Genomic DNA, 22,101 nt, shown 5'->3' on the forward strand with positions numbered 1-22,101 from the left:
TTCAATCCATTTTTATCGACAAGAAAAATGGATTACCAAGAGATTTACTGAAATCAATAGATACATAATATTATGTAACCCCCACAATGGCGCCATCAACATTTGTTTTAGCTGTACCTCTATGCTTAACCGTCGCCTCGAAAACCTCCATTCTAGATAATAAATTTACAATTTCATAAACAACTTTTTCAGTAGGCATTGAAATACTGAAGTATTAATGTGGCAACAGTTAAAGCACTGAAAGATTTTAATTTAATATCGTCGAAAGCGTACGTGTCTAGTTTTTAAATAAAACCCTATTCACGTCTAAACTACAATTTCTTGTCAACGAGTTATTCGTTTCAACGATCTTGGAAGGTACCCAAAATTTAGACCACTTGTTCAGGATGGTCTGTTTCTAAACTCACTTTCATTACTTAAAATAAAAGTTTTAGATATATCAAGAGCGAGTGAATTAGAGTTTGATTTTAACTTAAATGGAAATTCTCAAAACTAAGAAATTATTGGTAATGTTCCAGATGACTTATTTCAAGAGTGTTTTGGAAATCACTAACCACTGCAACCATAAGGATAACCTCTACAGAATAATGAACGTTAAAGCCACGCATGGTTTTTAACGTCTAGAATTTGCAGCACATATTTAATTTTTAACTACAGACATCTTATTCTTTATTTACCCAGTAATATATTAAAGATTTAAAGAGTTGTAAAAATATTTAATTAAAGTGTAAAAAAAATTAATTCATCATCACCATAGGTCTTCTTAGGTCTCCTAAATAATGAATATCACAACACACAACTTTGTCAGATTTTTATTGAAACTTGACATCAAAGTTTTCTCAGATTTGTTACATTAAAATTCCACAACCATTTGTCAATATATATTTATAAACAAGACTTGCATAATTTATGTTCTTTCAACACAAGTCCTGCTACAAAATTCACAAGACTGTATCCTTCATGTAAAGTTAGAACGTTCATATCTAAGTAAAATAATTAACCCTGGGCCATGTTCTCCTGTTGAATTAAACTAAATAGCTTCTTTTACTCAGGTTTCTGTGTTTAACAACAGTTACCATGCAAGAGACACCTACTGTATGGCTTAAATATACTTTCCTCCTACGTGGCATGGTTAATACAGAACTAGAATTAAAAATGTTACGACAGGGCTTCGAATCCATGTCACTGAACATCCTTGCCCCTTTCAATCATGGCGCATTATAGTGTTAAAGGGAATCCCACCGAATGTTGGGTGGTGTCAGGCTCGACGAGAGGGGGGGATAGTGCTCCGGGGTCCAGAAGAAGAGCAAAAAAATTCGTAAAAATAAATCACTAAACATTATGATGTTTATTCATTCGCAGCTATATACATGTACAATGCTGTCAATGCACACTAACTAGGGCCGGATTCAACTGTTCTCACTTTTCACTGTGGGAATGACATTAGGATCATAATAAATTTGTCATCTGGTTACATCAATCGACTTTGTAGAACTAGCATGTAAGGCTACCAGAAATCTTGTAGTGGGGAGATGCGCAAATTGACGTCCAAAATGTAAATAGGTCATACAGTTGCACACTCTTCTGGGTGGAGTGAAATGGCGTCGCAATTTCGTCTTTCACACTGTACAGTCTTTACAGACTTGTGTAGCACGAAACACGAAAGGCCCACCCTAAATGCACACATGTAGGCCCTGAAATTTGTGAATAAATCCAATAACAAGAAATAGCTTCTATGATTACTTATAAAGTTATTAGGTTATAAAATATAAAAAAAATATATAGTCTTACAACGTTAGCTGCAGACACCTCAGTCACACGTCTATGACTATGTTGTGGTAATTGTAAGGATACTGCTCTTAGTCCGCATGTTTTTTGTAAAGATTTCGCATATTAATTAAATGCTGTCCGCAATTAACACGAAACACATGCATAGGTCTTATAATATTGTACTGAATAGTGACGTCCATTTCATATCACCCAAGAAAGGTCCCCCAGTATGATGATTGTGAAACATTTCTGACGTTATTCAGACACTTGTGCATCTCCCCACTACAAGATCTCTAGGGCTACTACGGGTACACACGTACTAAAGCAGCCAGCAGTTGCTACAAATAACCTATAATGTTACAGTTAGTATGTCAGCTACGTTTCAACTATCTGTTTGAATAACAATATTTTTTTCATTCGTTTTTACGTCACGGTCTTGAAATAACACCAACTGATTGTAGGCTAGCGTGCAGTGAAACGGTAGTGCTTCATGAAATAATTCGTCGAGAAATCATGGCTTATCAACACAAAGTCGGGAGTGCAGAAGAGAAAAGAAAAGCGTGCAACCCAGGGACAGATTCGACTGGACAGTCTCGGATTCTTTGGTAACAGTGATATAAACAACACTATTTTGTGATGGTAGCAAGCTTTTACGTATCAACAAAACTGGTGAAGAAATCGCAAGACTTATCCTTGAAACTCTGAAGAAGCATCAAACTCCAATAACAGATTGTCGTGGACAAGGTCACGACAATGGAAGTAATGAGTGGTCAGTATAAAGGTGCACAAGTTCACATTTTAAAACGGTGTCCCACTTATTCTCCCTGTGCTATCATAGCTTGAATTTGTGTGGCGTTCATGCGGCAGGAAGCTGCCCAAAAGGTAATAACATTATTCGGAATCATTGACAAACTGTATAACATTTTCAGTTCCAATCCACAGTGGTGGGAAATTTTGAAACAGAACATTGGTTGCTCTCTACACAGTATGTTGCAGACATGTTGGTCTGCACGGGTTAATAGCGTCCAGCATTTTGCGGCTCACACAGGGGGACTGAAGACAGCTGTTTAAAGCGTACTCGAAATGAACCTAATTCCAGAAACGCGAGGAAACCTAAATGGTATACCTACCTGTCTGGGATCGTTTGAATGTGTTATTATAGCCTCTTTTTGCTGAAAATACTGACGGAAATTGACTAGAGGAATAAAGTTCTACAAGTAAGAGACACAACACTAGACAGAGGTTGAGAATATCAAGAGTTTCATCCAAGATCTGAAGAGCTTGAGGGATAACTAGAACGCCATTTTGGACGAGTCCAAGCTAGTTGCCAAAAGCTAATGGCATCGAAAATTCGCTATTGTTTACAGAAAAACAACGGGAGAGAGGAAGTTGTATGCAGGTGAGACAAAAAGATACTACTGACTGTGATCCAGAAGACAGATTCAAACATGAAGTCTATGTTTTTCTTGATTGTATCCTTGGGAATATGACGCAGCAATGAAACGGGAGTCAATATTTGGTGTCTTGTATAAGTATCCACATCTGAAATCCGAAGTCGTTCATAACCTTGCACAAAACACTGTTTATGAAATATCAAGTCGATGTATCAGCAGACCTAGTACAGGAGTTGGAACATCTGAGAGTGATTCCCCCAGCGAATCTTGGTCAAAATGACCTGCTACTTCTTAAGTTGCCGAATAAGCTTCTCACCTTCAAACTGGAGGCATTGTTTCCAAACATCTTGGACCTACTGAAACTCTTTTGTACCTTGCCCTTCATAGTTGCGCAAGCCGAGCGTTCCTTCAGCACACTTTCTAGAGTGAAAAACGTCATGCGTTCTACTTCGTGCCAGAATAGATGTAAGTTTTGGAACACTAGCTGTGGAGGCTCATCTGGTGAGGAGAGTGGACTTTGAAACAATTAGACATGTTGCTAAGACTAAAGCACGCAAAGGTCCATTGCTCTAAACTTGATTAGATTTTGTTTTTATATTTAAAAAAAAATAAAATGTGAATTTTCAGATTTTTGTTTTGTATAGGTTCAGCCTATATATATTATAAAAGCTTTATTGGCTATACATAAATGCCTTGCCACTTGGTGTGTGTGTATGTAAGGGGAGTGGGCTTTATGCTTGCTGTGCTGGGGCCCGTAATGGCTCTGGGTGGTGGTTTACTAGCTGTCTTCTCTGTGTTATCACTGCTAAATTAGAAACGGCTAGTACAGATAGCCCTCGTGTAGTTTTGCGTGAAATTCAAACCAAACTTGTGACAAGAGCAACAAAAAATATACCCTTGTGTATCATTTAACAAAAACCCATTCATCAGTAGCTGTGCAGGAAGAGGTCCTTGAACCCAACCCTCACAGGCTGCACACAACGACCAAAACCGGTTCTTGTTTAAAGTGGAGAAAAAAAATCAGTTGGCAATCAGTTCTTTCATCCGGGAATACAAAGTAGAAACTAATGCAACAAAACAGGACCTCTACTCTGTATGAACAATTTTTAACTAGTACTAGAATGCGACGTATAACATAGCTTGTAGACATACATGACTAAATGAAACGTATCTTTGTTTTATCATAACCACTATACCAAATATATGAATCTGGTAGTTTTCTTTAAAGCAAAGTCACAATAGGCTATCTGCTGTGTCCACAGTGAGGAATCGAACCCTGAATTTAATTTAATGCAATAAGAGACATGTCACCTCCAAGAACCAAAACATGGTAATATGTAAACCTTTGTCAATATAATAAAAAATTAAAAAACCACAAGCATTGCAAAAATACTGTTAGCAACAATGGTATCTTTAAAATTGCATTGGAACCCAGAAAACCTATTTTAGTTAATTCCTGGTAACAGCAGTAACACCATCATTTAATAATTTAAATCTCACATTGATACCAATCTATATACATCTCATGCCACAGTTTTAAATAAAAGAAATAGTTCTTGAACTTTATGTAAAAAACCTCACTGATAGTTGGTCAACATTACTTTAACAGTCAGTTTCAAACAGTTACTAAAACTTATTATTGGAGCTGCAATAAGATTAGTCAAAGAACACCTGCATTTAGATCCAATGTCTCAATAATCAAAATAAAGCCAAGTTTTCTATGGGATTTTGAGTCTTATTTCATGATAGTTCACACATGTTATTTAAAATTATACAGTTGGTTTAACTGTTTAATAATTGTACATGTCAAAGATTTATTTAAGTTTAAAATACCTGAAGATGTGTTGTAAGAACAGGAAATGTTTAAACCAACTCAAACAAAGCATGCTTGATAATGTTTTCTGTGATTAGTTTTGGTTTTTAAACATTTCCTTCTCCATCCAAGTGATATTCATATAATTTAAAAACTCAGTTCAGGATGCTTTAAGCTACTTTCTCTTAAGATACATCTTTCAAGTTAATTAAAACATTAAAACTGACTGATTGTATAAAAGGCTATATCACCCACCATTAACTTCATGGGTCAAGAAGAAAAGTAGTCTTAATGTACAAAGAAAACAGAAAATTCACATAAGAAATGTGCGACAACAGAAGATGATTAGTTTTAAAAGGAATTTCTTATCTTTTAGTTGAAAATAAGGCTGACGCCTTCATGTTGGTAGATACACAACTGAATGATTAGTTTAAGTAACCCATGTTATAATTAACACAAATCTTTAGTTGTTGTAAATAGTGTTTAGTGTGATTTTGTTTCAAAGTCAAAATATATGAAGCTACACAATAGGCTATTAATTAATGCTTCACCCACTACAGGTATCAAACTATGAATTTCACTATTGTAAGCCATTAGTTACTGCTAAGCCACTATTGGGTAACAAGAAATAAACTGTTCAAACTATTAATATCATGGTCAAATTAAACTAAAACAAGTTTTAGAAATGAAATATTAAAAACCAAATAACTAAACACACACAAAAAGTGTGAAATATTACCTTATCTTCCAGATGTTTAACTTAAAAAATATTAAAAAATAAAAAACCATAACTTTAACCTTTCACCAAATTTGGATGGAAAATGAGTAACTGAAATAGACATTTTAGACAGATGTATGAAAAAACTTAATAAGTTAGCATATGTACACAAAATGTTTTCACAAAGTAATTTCTTTTCCAGTATTTCAAACAAACAAATCAAGAAGTGTTCAAGATTTAGAAATACAACATTTGTTCTCTACTGACCCTCCATATTCTAAATTTCCAATTCTGGTGTTTCTTTTCAAAGAAAAATTATGTCTTATGAGGTAGGTACTAATTATATTTATTTTCATTAATTAATAATTAATAAAACAACCAATAAGGATTGAAACACTTAACTATTTTCAGTTAGGTGTCATAACAACTGGTGTGTTAAAACTTAATAGCTCATTATATTTAAACCCCTAGGATTAGGCACCCAAAATATTGGACAACACACCTGTTTTATCACAATCTAAACAAATACATTCTGGACTTGTTTCAAGATTTATCAAAACAATTCTATCACAATTAAAAAAATTAAAATGAGAAGTGTTCAAGATTCAGAAATACAAAATTTCATTCCTCCCAGCTAATACACAAGGATGTATAAAAGGTGCAAGTTAATAGCCAATAAGTTAAGTAAACAAACATCTCCAGCAAGAAGTAGATATAAATAAAGAATTTATGACTGAACTCACAGGAATTTATATGTACATCAAGAACACTGTGCAGAAAACAAAACTTCCTGAAAACTTCTGTAGGCTCTGGTCTCTAGGTTGTTTCTTATGATTTAAGAGATTATTCTTTCAAATCCTGAAACTTCCTTGTTTTCCATCCATGTGTCTCAACTTGAGATACACATCTGTACCAATTCCTTGCATTGTTTGGATTGTCAGACTTCCACCTAAATATTCTGCATAAGCTCGGGTTGTTGGCAACCCAAAACCAAACCTGAAAAGAAAGATAGCTTGTTGAATATTCATTATATTTTGAAATTATGTCCCAATTAAAACACAATATGTGAAACAAGAAAAAAAAAAATTATAGTTTCACTCATAGCTCTACCATACATCATTCTGTCTCTCATAATCCACCTAATACAACAAATGTTGCAGTATTCCTTCACAACATGCTTGAAACTGATATTAATTTCAACAGTCTTTCATACATGTTCATAGAAAGAAAAAAACAGATAATTTTCTTTCACTTTATAAACCAACTGTCAGGTGTTCTGGACAAATTGAAAGAATATGATTATATGAGACTTAATCCAATTCTTTAAACTGTCCATGAAATTCCCTCAAAACTGACACAAATTGGTGACAACTGGTAAATCACACGAAGGACTTGGATACATATTTATTATTTCCCAATATTTTGTGGGTAACTATACATTTGGAAAAACACTGGTGTAAGGAAGGCTAGTAACAAGCAGAACAAACAGTGTGTTTACCACACTTGTTTTCCTGAGTGAACAGTCACAATTTAAGTGCACAGCCAATGTTACTAAAAACGAGGCACACTTCCTGCCGCCATAAGGGCTGCAGTAGGGAGAAAAATACCCCCCCCCCTCATAGAAGAAAAAAATCAGAAAATTTTAGGTTTATAATATTTAATATATTGTAGTCCCAACCAAACCTAAAGAAGAAAGAAATAGATAAACAGTTAATGTTCATAAGTTCCATCAACTTTAGTTTGCTTTGGTAAAATTTATACTTTAATCCATAATTAGAATCACCAAACAAAACTTAGTGCAAGTCATCAAAAATGCTTGAATGACTTGTACTAGATTTGAAATGACCAGTAACAAATGTTTTTGTTTACACACCCATACATTGGTCCAGATGGACCATGGTTAGACTCTGAAATCAGGGTGCTAAACAATCCCATGTCTTTCTCCTGCAAGGTGCTGGCAGTAGTAAAATGGTACTGAGTAACGTGGTCAACCATGTGGTGGGGAATTCCTCCCCCACGGTCTGAGACTCTGGATTAAAAAAAAAAAAATTATAATTAGAAAAATTTTCAAAAAAGCAAAACTGAGTTAACTCTGAAAATCTCATCTTTAGAAACTTCCAATGTATTTATACTAGCAAAAATGAAAATGAAAAAATCTTTATAGTAAAATAAACAATGTAAGAGATATTGCCCAACCATCACAACATACTGTGATGATGGTACAAGGATTCAGTCACACAAAGTTACTAGAAGATAGGAGTGATAATTCATAACATTCAAAACATAATAGCAACACTGGCAAAACATTACCTTAAAACAAAATCTGCATCGTTATTGGCAATGGTCACTATCACAGGAGGAAGACTGGATTCTGGTTTGTCTGGGTTGTTTTCAATGGTAGCCCTTTAAGTAAAGAAAACATTTAATAAACAGGATCAAAGTTCATATATGTATACATTCAAGTTAACCACCTATCACACATCACTGATGAATATGAAAAGCAAGACATCCCAGTTAAATGTTATACACTGTTGGCCAAAATCTTAAGACCAATGAACATTAAGAAAAAAATATGCATTTTGCATTGTCAGACTCAACCACTTATTTGAGTAGAGCTTCGAAAGATTAAAGTAAGAAAAGGGAAAATAAAAATAACTTTTTTTAGCATTTAATACGGAAAATGTGAACACTATGAAATTAACCTAAATACTAGTTGGTCAAAAGTTTAAGACCATACCAAAAGGAAGTCCTAAACAGGGTAGGAAATGCCCAACAAGAGGTCTCAGTAGCGAGTTTGATGGACGTCATTGGGAATAACAAACATTCGCTTTGGCATGGTCAATATAAACATTTGCAGTAGGCTGGCTGGAATGTTATTCCAAGTGGTGAAGATGGCTTCAAAAACATCATGCACTGTTTGGAACTGATGTCTATTTCTATAGACTTCCCTTGCCATCCACCCCCAAACATTTTCAATGGGGTTAAGTTTGGGCAAACACGCTGGATGGTCCAAAAGAATCATGTTATTTGCCATGAAAAAGTCCTTTGTCCTGCTGGCATTGTGGATTGCAGCGTTGCCCTGCTGAAAGATCCAGTCATTTCCACACGAGCAAGGGCCTTCAGTCAATAACGATGCTCTCTCCACCATGCCAATGTAGCCAGCTGCTGTTTGACACCCCTGTATAACCTAAAGCTCCAAATCTGTGAATCCTCCTGCTCAATGCCGGCTAAATTTTCTTGGGCTGACCATTTGAAATTCTCATTCTGTATCCCTTAGGGTCTTAAGAAATTTACAACAGCAGTTTTACTAGGCCCAATCTCACCAGTGATGGCACGTTTGAGAGAAACCTTGCTTTTGCAGCTCGACAATTCTGCCACGTTCAAACGTTTTAGCCTTTGCCATCTTTTTACCCAATACAACACAGGAGATGTCAGTGGAAGATGTTGACAATGCTAATGCTTGAACACAAATGACTAAGTTTTGTTACGTGCTTACCAATTAACACTTCATTTCAGTATGGTCTTAAACTTTTGACCAGCTAGTATTTAGGCTAATTTCATAGTGTTCACAATTTCCCTATGAAATGCTGAAAGTTTATTTTCATTTTCCTTTTTCTTATTTTCATCTTTTGAAGCTCTACTCAAATAGGTGGTCGAGTTTAACAATGCAAAATGCATATTTTTTGTTTACGTTGAGTGGCCTTAAGATTTTGGCTATACAAAACAGAACAAAACGCTCACGTCTCTCAACCTTTCCCAATACTGGAGATAGGATTACTGTCTCCATAAACTGTTGTGCACCACTGAAGTGCAATCAAAATGAAAAACCAACACAATTTACGTATGAATATCCTATCCAAGTCCTTAGAATTCCTTGTCAATTAATATGGTTAAGAAACACTCATTTGACCCTCTAAATTTCAAGTCATTCTGATTTATAAAAACGGGTCAGTGCACAAAAGCTACTATATTTAATTCAGACAAAGCTTTCACTTCGATTTCCATCATAATTTTATTGTCATACTTCATCTTCACTGAGCTACTGTTACCATAAACTTATTAATTCACAATACAAAACAAAAGGTTAGTAGTTATGTAATATAGTTATTCAGTTAAACAAAGAAAAAGTTAAATAACAATTACATGTGGATACACAAAACTGACTTGCAACTAGCAAATGAAATGCATTTATGTTGCACCAGTCTTCTCTACTTTTTTGAATAATACAAGAGGTAACAGTGCCATATAAACATACCAAACATTTTTATTTTCTTGTAATATTTATTCTGCACATATTTCATGTAACACATGGTGCTGAGTTGTCTTTGCTTTACACCCTTTATTTTCTAGTGGATAACATTCCTTAACAATAGATTCATTTTACTGATTATAACCATTACTGCATTACAAATTCTAGGTTTATAGTAACAACAGGTACTTGTAAAAGTGTATGACATTTTAGTCATCAGTGCAATCAAAACTTCACGTCCATTTTTAAAATAGTTCTTTATTATAAGAGTTGTATTTGGGAGTAAAATGATATTGCAAGATTGTTGATTACACAGTCCTTTCATGATATCATTAGGTCACAGCATCGCCTAGATATTACTTGTCCACAGGTATGACTTGAGAACGCCTTGAGTCAATGTAGCAAGCACAGAGGCTATGTATTACATGTGACAGATTTCACCATGTTTCACTTCATGTCCAGTCTCTCCTATTCCATTCCTCCTCAAAGATCACTTACTAAAAATAAAGCACTATAATGACCAAGTCTCCCATTATTAAGACAATGCTGATCCAAGGTTAACATCTCTAAACCAGATGGCTTAATGTTCAGTATTTCTGACAAAACTATTGGGACTGTTACTATCACAAATTTTGAGTTACTGACCAGAATAGAGAAAGACTGCAGCACCTACAAGATGAATATAATTTTTTAAACAATTAAATAAATTTAAATAGCTAGCTTAGCTGTGAATAATTTAGATTCCTTCTTTTTTCCCTCTAAAATATAAGAAAGAAGAAAAGGAACACTGAGTTGTTTGTTTAAAGAGTTGTTTCTTTGCTTACCTTACTGCATTCTTCAGAAGTTCTGGAATCATATAGTCTATCGGAATCTGAATGTATGGAAAACTGGCAGTGATGTGTCCATTACATTTTATTACTGGAGCTTTCCCATATTTATGGTCAGCAATTTGTCTAGAAACAAATGAGGCAAGCTAAACAATTAAAAATACAGGATATATATACAGCTGGGTATTAGAAGTCACCATTTTGAATACAATTTCTTTAATCATGGAAAAACATTTTTTTTTCTTACCAAAGAATTTTATTGATATAAATAAAATTGAACTCCTTTTCCTAACTTTCTTTGGCAGTAAATTTTGAAAAACTAAATAGGTCTTCGTTCTACATGATAGTGAAACCCATTTCATCCAATGTTTTGTCAAAGCTTGGAGAACTAAAAGAGCTGTGTGATGTGAAATTAGATGTTAACTTCTATACTTTGTTTCTTTTGTAGCATGTGAAACACAAGACAAACAACAAAATCAAATTATGAACTTTTACAAAAACAGACAATTTTTGTAAATTAACTTAGGAAACTATTTCTAACAATCTTGCAGTGAATAAACACATTTCCTTTTAAACCAGGTTGAAAATACTTGACAAGATAAGTGATAAGAACGAAAAAATAGCATAAATTATAGATTAGAAACCTAAACCACATTACAAAATGTATAACTGACTGTCAACAGACAAAGACAAACAAGAAGAGTACTTGTACTCACCAATATTTTAATTAAAGAAATACAAAACCAGATTTGGTTTGAATTTTACATTACATGGACCTTAAAAACACCATCACAACTACAGGGTTAAAATATTTTTTATTCACTTTAAGTCAACACTGAGCAAACATTACTTGCAATGCAATTTTCTCCAGTAACTGACAATTAATTGATCTTGGATTTACATAACTTGTCTTATCAAGTTTTCAATGCATCTTTTTTAAGTCAGTCAAAACCTACACAGTTTGGATGAAACCTAAAATATTAAACAGTATTAAAGTGAAGCCTTCAGAGTTATATTTCATTACACATTCACTTAGAATTATTCAAAATGGATGAAACACTTCCATATAACTTACATTTTGGTGAATTTAACATTTGACATGAATTAATAAAGTAGCTTTCTCAGAAAATCTACATACTGTTATCTGTCCATCTGATTTAAGGTATACATATATCAGCCCGTGCCCACACACCCCTTTCTTAAACCTTCATTCACATGAAAGCAGGCAATATACAGTGCCAAACTGAAATACAATTTTTGTTGCATTGCTCTGATAGTATATTACCAATTTTCTCTTTCCCTCAGAAAATGACAAATACATTTATTATTTTATTTCTTCTGAGTCCTGAAAAATAAACTAGAGTGAAAAAAAGAAAATGAGGGAAAGAAACAGGAATATGTTTAACAGTTAAGCTTCAGGTACCAGGTGGTGTAGAACACTTCATGGTAGATTAGAAAATGTCACCTAGGTTGAACAACTGGTACTCTATAGTCCACTACGTCAGTCACCTCCTTTATGAAATTGGACCACTGCTTTGCAAAATACTTCATCCTCTAGAGACAGAAGCTTACAACCTGTGAGAAAGAAGCAGGAGGGTCTGTTTGTTAGTGAGACTTTGTGGATGGACGACACCAATTAATCTTGTGGGACAGACAATCAAGGTTACCTAAACACTGATCCTTTCTGTTTTGAAAAACCTAACATACTTACCTTGTGAAATCAGCCCAGCGGTCTACAATATCTTTGGGTTTCATGGCAACATTGATAACACCAACATGGTTAGGCTAGTGAAAGGACAAAAACAACTCATTTAATAGTTTTAAAATGAAGACTTAAATTAAAAGACATAAAATTCTAGGCTTTCAAAGATTCTCAACATTTTAAAAATCTGCCAGTGAAGACAGTCGATAAATTTACTTCAATACTTTGATATATAATCCAATGTGAATTGTAAAATGTAATAATTTACATGAGCAGCATAACAAGTCATGTAGTGAGTGATCAGCATGAACTGTCACACCTGCATGGGTAAAACAATGTGAATGTGGTACTTTTATCATCAACTTTTACAGGAGAAAAACAATAAAATGTTGAGTTACCATAATGTTACACATATTTACATTAACTTTGAAACCTTGTTGGTTAACATTTAACAGGCTCAATAATTGACTCAATAACCAGTTATCACACTAACAACTCTTTCATTATGCATGTTATGTATCACCAACAGACTACAAGATTACATACCAAAACCAACATTACACTTTATAAAAAACATTACTCTAGTTTAATGTCATGTTATTTAATGCATGCACAACTGCCAAAAACCAGAAAAATATTACAACACATAATTAACTCTCCCTCTCCCAAGTAGTTCATTTATATAAGATTTAGTTATTAACCCAATATACTTTAGAGTAACATAAACCATACATGTATAGCCCACACTTGGTTAAGTAACAAATTATACCTGTTCATTATGTAGGGCTAGATGATGTTCTGCTAGCATTCTGATTCCCAGTCGTGATGTCAAAGTTTTATCAAGAAACTTCCGAACTAATTCTTCCTCCTGCAACATAAAAAAAAAGGAACCTGTGGATCAGTGAAATCAACTCCTATCTCTAAGGTGATTTAATTAATGAGATTTAGTTCATAAGAATCTAATTTCAGAAGTTTATCATGATACGTTATTAAACACAGGCAACAGTCACATGTTTTCAGACAGACCACCTACACTTACAGAGAAAGGATAAAGTCAACTCAGGGACACAAGTAGCAAAATCCATTGTCCCAAGTGTTTGAAACAGTCACAATTATTAGTTATTAATTTTTATCATGAATTGTTTACAGACTTGAAGCTGGTTGTAATGTAATTCTAGAAAACATTTTCTAGTTCAAAACAATAGCTAACTATTGTACTATTAATAAGTGTTTAAATCTAAACATAAGTTAGGAATTTGTGGACAAAATGTGTTAAAATTTGGAAGCATTGTATGGCTGCATGATTCTACATCTATCCAAAAGAATCAGGAAAAGTAGCTGTTACCCCTAGTGGTAGATGTATTGGGATGTGTACTGATGTTTTAGTTTCCTTTATAAAGAAATTCTATATTCACTGGATTTATTTCCATATAAATCACACACAAATACATTACCAATATTATTAAACTGGCATGTCCATGTACAATATCTTCCAAAATATGGTTATTAAATAATTACTTTGCATTCCATTTATACAAGTTATCATAAATCAAATTAGACCACAATTCCTGTCAGTTGACACCTACAATTATCATTATATGTTTCTGGTGAACCAATTGTTAGATCTCACCATGGATCAAATCTGTTCTTTTCTCATTACATTTAGATTCTGAATGTTTTGATGATTCACTTTTACCACCCTCACAATGAAAACTCTCTTCACAAATATAATTGTTACTGTACACCTAAGCTATGTTCTGAGCTTTCATTTACACTTTGTGTTGTCATAACATCAGTATTTCTCAACAGGTAGCACTTTAACCAGTCTTTACATGGGGGTTGCAAGAACAATTAAACCATTTCATTTAGACACACACACACACACTTGAAAATATTTTTAATACTTACAAGAAAAACATTTATTCCGAGGACAATCTGTTAAGCTAATAAAAATTCTGCTTAGATTTGTTTTATAAACTGTTATTTTTCTTTTGTCAATCAGTATTTATACTAATTTAAAATGACCATACAAATTAGAAGTGAAACAGTTGTCATTACAACTTTATGGAAGATGGTTAAATATTGATAAAACAACAACAACCTTAATGTGCTTTCTACACTCTTGGAATCCAGATGCCAGCTTTGTGACCACATCCCGATGATCATCCAACAGATTTTTAAGCAGTTTGCTGTACTGTTTTTCCATTTCCAAGTCAGTGATCTAATAAAAAAAAATATTCTAAAAACATATACAGATGCAATTTACACACAAAAATTACATGTTTAAAATCAAATGGACAAGTAAGAACTAGGGAATGTTTAACACTACAATACAAACAATGGGCAAAAATCATTTGTTTGAGGAGATGCAACAACTGAGTTGGAGTTTTTATGAAGACATTTTAAAATAAAGTTACAAGATTCTTCATACACACAGTATTAAAGAAAAAAATGGAAGTGCTAAACTTGAATAGTTACATATTAAAATATCTGAAATATAATTTTACAAGAAAAACAAAAATACATGTTATATGCAGATTAACTGTTTTAGTATATGTAGTTCCTAAGAAACTTATTGTAGAAAACTTACTGCTCGAAATTCTGACAAGATGAAGAAGGCCCGGATGTAGAGCTCATGCTAAAAGTGAACAACAAAAGACAAACTTATAGAAGAGGTCAAATGTATTATACAAATAACTAACAATTACAATACTTAAATACACTATAACCATACTCCAACACAAAAGTACAGAAATCTACATAATGCTAGCAAGTCCTGCAAGTACTAGTACTACCAAAATTCATCCCCCATTAGAACTTTGATAAATTAATTACTTGAATATTTTCAAGAGTGCATTGGTTTTACTGGCTTCCATGCTAAGTTGACTGAACCAGCAAGTTTGTTGTAGAAGGCATCTAAACATATGATAAGCATGGCCCTTTATCCATGTATCATCATGATAGATTTAATTGATTTCAGTATTTCATTCAACACAATAGCCTAGTACATAATGTTAAAGTCTACTGTGATATGTTTAAGAACACTTGCTTTCAGGTCAATGTTTATGTGGATAAAGAAAAATCACATTATATCCAACTTTATTATGTGATGATTTTAATTTTACTATAAATTGTGGACAAAAATCAAACATGTATTTTAAAAGGTCACACAGTTGTCATACCATCTGCTCGAAATATCTGTTAGAGGTTTTATTTTAACAGAAGGTCAGAGGGAATTAAATTTACCAGTGTGTTGAGAAAAAAAAAGTCCAGTCCACTTTTTTGTAATTATCCCAAAGGTGGCCACTAGTTTAATTTGGAAGTTTATGTAATAAATTTTGCAATAGTAATAAAATTGAAAAGAAAATACCTTAAGTCACACACATTTGTTTTGCCATTGCATACCTTTATCAACTGGCAAGATAAAACTAATAAAACATCTGAGAGGGATGGTGCCATGAAATCAGAGAAAACTAAGGCTTAGAGATCAAGATACCATAAGGGTGATGGGAAATAATCCTTTCTTACCACAGATACAATGACTGGATTACATCCAACAATGAAAGGCAAGCTGCGAAATCCAGCAATCCGATGAGCAATTCTCACTGGCAATTCTTTGTGTAAAAACTGAGCACTCCTCTGAAGCAAATAAAAACATTAGAAACTTTACATTACTAACAAATGCCAAGGGTAAAGCCACAGATCCTCAATAATTTTTATACAACATAAGTATACAGATTTCTGTGGAATTTCAAAATTAAGTTCCATAACTAACACTTTTTAAATCAAACAAAAGTTAGATTAATGTTTGTGTTTCCCAATTATAAAATAAAAACATACATATTTTATATGCTTAAAAACAACATATAGGGTATTTTATTTCTCAAACATCTTAAGAAAAACAAAAATGTATTTCCAATTGTTGCCATTTGTTTCCTTTTAGAAATACTTCTGACTGAGACACACAAACTCAAGTAGTCTCATGCTACATAAAAACTTCCCACATTTCAATTTTTTCCTCCCACTGGACATATAAACAACCCAAACTACTACAGGACATTAAAATTTATCCAGCATGCACCACAACAAGATACTGTTTAAAACGTTACATGCTTAAATATCAACTTAATGTAGCATTCAAGTTTATGTTAATACAACTTTACTATATATACAAAATCTTATTTCAAATCACTTGTCTACACACAAATATAGTTCACTCAGTGTTAATCTCTCATAAATAAAGAATTAGTTAAGCCTATTTGCTTGTTTATTTCAAGAAAATTGCAATATTAAAGTACTCTCCCATCACCACAGTACATTCATTACTTCATTCTAAACACTGATACATTACTTACAATTTTGCTCAAATATCTATAAATAATTATGCATCATGGTATTTAAGATTATTTAATGCCTCAAACATTTTAAATGTATGTCTCCTATACCCACTTTCAGCTATGACATAACAGCTCCAAGTGGTTTTGTTTCTTTCAAGTACAAACTTTTAGCTTGTAGCTCCATCTCTTGACCCTTCCAAGATTTGATCACAGTTTTGGACTCAGGAGACTTAACACCCTTTCAATTGATGTATTTGATCACAAACAAGGTCTTATAGGTTAATTTACTCCAATCCTACCTACAAAAACAATTTGCAGGTAGGCTAGAAGAGTTCCTGATGAGTAATAAAATCAAACTGGGTATACAAGCACTCCATGCTTAGTACTGTAGATGCACAAAAATACAGCTAATAAAAGGAAAACCAAAGGTCTGAGATTAATTTATTCTAATCCTGCTCAAAAGGATTCCAGATGTTGCAACTATTGAGGACTATCTAGTTTTTATTGATAAGTCATGACAGATGATTATATAACATACTTTTGACTAATCTGTTATGACTCAGGAAAAATTTAAAAACAATGAATTCTATTCCACTCTTAGAAACACATACAAACTAACAGCCATAATGGTTTTAAACAAACATGGAAATAACTTTTCTTTTTACAGACAAACAATGCAACAGGTTCCCACATGTACTTTTATTTAAAAACTTAAATAAATAAAAAAAGTTCCATTTTCCAAATTAAGCAAAGTCATTTAAAGTGGTGTTTACATAAAACAATTTTGTTATTAGTTTCATACATTGCATTTTGATTTTATAACACAAATTTGTGCTACAATCAGTTTGATCTATCATAAATGCCACTATTGGTTTCATCCTCAATAAATCATACAATGCATCTAACAAACAATACAGCCAACTAGGCGGTACATATGTAATATGTGGTACAATATATTTATTTTTAATGGTTATTTATTTAGATTCCTTTAAAAAGTAATATAATGGGATTTATTAACTATTTCAAAACACATTTTCAATAAAATATATACATATTAAAAAGTAAATGATCACTCATAACTTCACTGCATTTTCATGGACAATACAGTACTAACACAAAAATTATTACAAACACAGAACCCTTAGAAAATTGTAACATCATACACGTAGCTAAATGACCTATTTTAGTTTATAAAATAGAATGATATATAATAGTAAAATGCACAACCTAATTCATGTACCTAAATTCTGTACTTTCCCATACCAATATGTAAAAGCTACGCATACAGTACATGGAAGAATATTAATAGATCTGCGACCATGCATTTGGCAAAATGCCTAAAACAGCTACCTGAAACTAATAAACGTTGAACATACAGAATGTTTTATCATTCAAGTCTAACTTCACAGAAGGAAAACTAGGTTACAGATGCATTAGAAACAGTTCTCTGAAGTACATGTAAAATAAGTTTTATAAAAACAGTTCATTAGGTAAGTGGTATATTACCACGAGAAAAGTACATGCAAAATAAGTTTTATAAAAACAGTTCATTAGGTAAGTGGTATATTACCACGAGAAAAGTACATGTAAAATAAGTTTTATAAAAACAGTTCATTAGGTAAGTGGTATATTACCACGAGAAAAGCAGTTTCTTTGCTTATGGAATTATATTCTCTTCTACAGTTTAAAAATATTAAAAACTATTTATTTTTTTGGTCCAACAATAGGTATCCTCATTTGTTCTCAGTGCATACATGTATTTCTCATCTTACAATGTTTTAATTTTTTTTAATGACTAACAGATATGTCACTTATCAGTCATATATTTGGGTAAATAATTGTTTTGTCACTCAAGCTAATAATTACATAAGATATTTGGTCATAATATCATTTTTGTTCTAAAATTCAATGCAGCAGTCATAATGAGAGCAGTTGTGTTATAATTACAAAATATCCCTCCATTAAATAAAAAGTAACTGGTCCCTTGTAAGAAATTTTAAAGCTTGTCATGTCCTACAAACCCCAGCTCCCCTGTAGTTTCACAGATGAATGCTTTTGGTGTCTAGCCATGCAAAAAACTTCTCAAAGGTAGTGCAGGAAATATACAATATTCTCCAATATGTATACACACAGAACTAAAAAAAAACCAAAAAAAACCAACAACACACTTCTGAAAAGTTACATTTTGTATGTAAAATCTAACGTACAAAGTAGATTTACCCTTACCAATAAATGACTTCCATCTGGACTTTTACTGGAATACAAGAGAGTAGACGGATCTAAACGAACTGAGGGCTGGGAAAAAGAAAATTTCACTATTGTAATGCAGCTAAAGGGAAAACACTATTATATATTAAGACATGTTATTTTATGTTTTGGTAAAATTAAAGCTAAGTGGTTAAAGTTAAGAAGTATTCCTATAAGAAGTTTCATAACCAGTTTAGAAAACCTTTGAGAAAAATCAACTAAAAATAACGAAAAAATGATTTTCACAATTTCTAATGTTTGGAAACAACATTAGTTGAAAGTTAAATAGATACTACAATTAATATGGTAATATTTTAATATGAATATAAATACCTGAGCAGCAGCTACATCAATGGTTGTCTGGTTATAGAATGAATTAATAGTACGTGGATATTCCTTGAACTGGAAGTTTATCTGACTATCTCCTACATAGGACATTGTCCTAGCTGCAGGAAAAACAAGCCAAGATGTGTTTTTCCCATACTTTTGGTTGTCAATGCTACGTAGAACGTTACTTCCAAAATGACCAATGATAGCGTGTCCTCTTCTCAATGCACTAGACATCTTTTAAATTCAGGTTTTTCTTTTGTTGATTTACCCAAAAATCTTGTGTTTCTTGAACCTAATGTTATTGAAAACTTATCTTGCATGTGTTGTCATTGTTTCCATTGAAGATCTGAAAAGAAAAACTTCTATAGAATTCTAAAAGTATACATATTATAAAATTATGCAATTTACCTCAGAGCATTAGTAACTTAATATCTGACAGATGAATTATTTGGATGAATAAAAAAAAAAGCATGTAATACATATATTTATTATTACTTCTAGAATAAAGGATAAATTGAAATTAATTTCAATAAAAGGCATATCTTGTACCTTCTTATTTATCATTTAGTACTGAATATACTTCAATTAATAAAAGCAATCTTGAAGTCTTCTATATAAATTTTAGAGGACTCTCCCTTATCCTTAGATACTTTACAGAAACAACGTTCATTAGAATAATTTCATATAACACTAGATACAAACCATACATATAGAGATCATCCACCAACCATAGTAAAAAAATGTACAAATTAAGATGCATCTTTGTTCTTTACCTCACTGAACAAATATGAAAACAATTAAGACATTATATTGTTTTATCATATGGTTTACTTTCCACTTTAATTAGCAAGTAACAAAGTGTTAAATTACATTTTAGCTCTTGATGGAGGGCTGTTAAAATGTTTATATTAAATATATCTATTAATATGTATTAATTTATGATTACTTTGTCCTTACCTTCACAAGCACAAGTCCCAATTTGAAGGAAAAGCAACATTTAGGGACCACAAGAGATCCACTGATTACTCATGTCTGTCACATCCTCTAAGCTAAAACTATCAAAACTACACCAGAATGAACAAGTTAATAATGATTCCTAGGCCTGAAGTGATATCACCGACTTTCTGTGAATATTAACCACAATAAAAGTAGAAGTTATAACGCACAGTAGTAATCAAAATGCATTTCTAGTGAGAAGACTTAGTGAACACATAATGCATTTTCTTTACAGTATGGACCTAACAGTAAAAGTTCATTCTTGATGACGAGAAACCCACTCGAAATAAAATGCATATCAAAAAGGCTGGTATGGGTATTAACACTTTTACTAATAAGCAGGGAACAACGTTTCGACCTCTTAGGCCATCTTCAAGTTGAAAGTTCATTGTTGTATCAGTTGACCTAATCGGACTGAACTGAAAATTCAACTTTGAAGTTAAGGCTTAAGTGCAAACCTACTTTTTAGACAAAATAATATTAAATATTTAGACACATTGTGTAATGTAATTTTAATTAATTAACTTAATAGAAAAATACAGAGGAAAACGTCAGATGTGAAAAATGAATAACAAAACTTCAAACAATATTTGTGTCGAGATTAATATTAGTATCAACAGAGACCCATTAACCCTAATATTAGGAACAATAATAGTTGCAAGGCTGAAAGCTACCTGCGTAAAATTGAATAAAAATGGTCTTACCTTCATTCGAGACCTCTTTGTTAGTAAATGGTCTTTAGGCTTTAGCGTATCGCCTAACGTCAAACTTACATGACAGATATTTAGAATATTATACGTTGTAACTTAGAGTTTTGCTTTTCCTCTACTTCTAGTACATTGTTCAACAGTTTTAGTATACCGCAGATAAAATTTCATCTGTTCTGAATACTAAAGGTTACTGTAACTAAAATTCCTCGAATTTTCCACTTCCACCACAATAGCCGATCGTTTAACTCTTCTACACCTATTCATTTTGATTTGAAAACGTTAGTGTAACAATACGCATGCGTAAACAGTGATTCGGTGGTGTTCACGTGAGCATTAGCTGATCGACGTGTATATTGGAACCCTTGACGCATGTCGTGCAAGTGGAATGAAAGGGTTGAGGTCACCAAGACAATAAAAAAGTATGAGGTACACAAAGGCAGTTCTCTCAGTTTTTGTTTTATTTATGTATAAGTAACTCGAGTTATATTAATATATCTGTTTTACTGAAATATAGTATTAATACATGTATAAACGTACTGCCTACTATTACACTGACAAAAAACACGTAACAATATATTATCAGATTTAATACTTTTGACTCTTAGGTTAATCAAACAGAATTCGTTAAAAACTGACCAGGGGCTAACATACTTGGAGCTACCTTTCAAAGGACCCTCTATTTTATGTGCTGTTACGCAACATTAAACTTACAAAAAATTGCAAAACCAGGTTTTTAAGCGTCGTAAGCCTTCAGACTTACCACTTAGCCAATGGAGGCTTCGTGTACTATGACTCAAGACTTTTTGGTTTATATTTTCGAAGCTTATATCAACTTATGTAGTATTAAAATGAAAGATATGAGTATATATCAAACCAAAACTCACGCAATTATGAACCTTATAAAATCTTATGACCACATTTTAAAAGTTCTAGCAATTTTTAGGAGTGCTTCTCGTGTTAAGATGTCTTGGTTATTACAGCCTATATTGTTTTAATGCTTACATAACA

General features: G+C 32.7%; 1 protein-coding gene across 1 annotated transcript; it reads right to left on the bottom strand.

Moving 5' to 3' along the window:
• Positions 1-796: 796 nt before the first annotated feature.
• Positions 797-21,391, bottom strand: LOC143244187 (branched-chain alpha-ketoacid dehydrogenase kinase-like). The gene is made up of 12 exons (XM_076488418.1): positions 21,088-21,391; positions 19,391-19,733; positions 19,037-19,105; positions 16,002-16,112; positions 15,064-15,111; positions 14,575-14,694; positions 13,243-13,341; positions 12,483-12,556; positions 10,769-10,897; positions 8,006-8,098; positions 7,569-7,724; positions 797-6,691 (listed from the first exon to the last, which is right to left on the bottom strand). The coding sequence occupies exons 2-12, from the start codon at positions 19,619-19,621 to the stop codon at positions 6,547-6,549; spliced, it is 1,275 nt and encodes a 424-aa protein (XP_076344533.1). The 5' UTR covers positions 19,622-19,733; positions 21,088-21,391; the 3' UTR covers positions 797-6,546.
• Positions 21,392-22,101: the final 710 nt, after the last annotated feature.

This window comes from Tachypleus tridentatus, chromosome 2, assembly GCF_004210375.1.
Source record: "Tachypleus tridentatus isolate NWPU-2018 chromosome 2, ASM421037v1, whole genome shotgun sequence".
Lineage (NCBI taxonomy): Eukaryota > Metazoa > Arthropoda > Merostomata > Xiphosura > Limulidae > Tachypleus > Tachypleus tridentatus.

Bases quoted from the DNA above. Each gene is read 5' to 3' on its own strand.
- LOC143244187 (XM_076488418.1), bottom strand. From the start codon at position 19,621: ATGTCTAGTGCATTGAGAAGAGGACACGCTATCATTGGTCATTTTGGA. The intron at 16,113-19,036 runs GTAAGGGTAAAT...TATTTGCTTCAG, and splicing joins CAGATGGAAGTCATTTATTG to AGGAGTGCTCAGTTTTTACA. The intron at 15,112-16,001 runs GTAAGAAAGGAT...GTTCACTTTTAG, and splicing joins ATCCAGTCATTGTATCTGTG to CATGAGCTCTACATCCGGGC.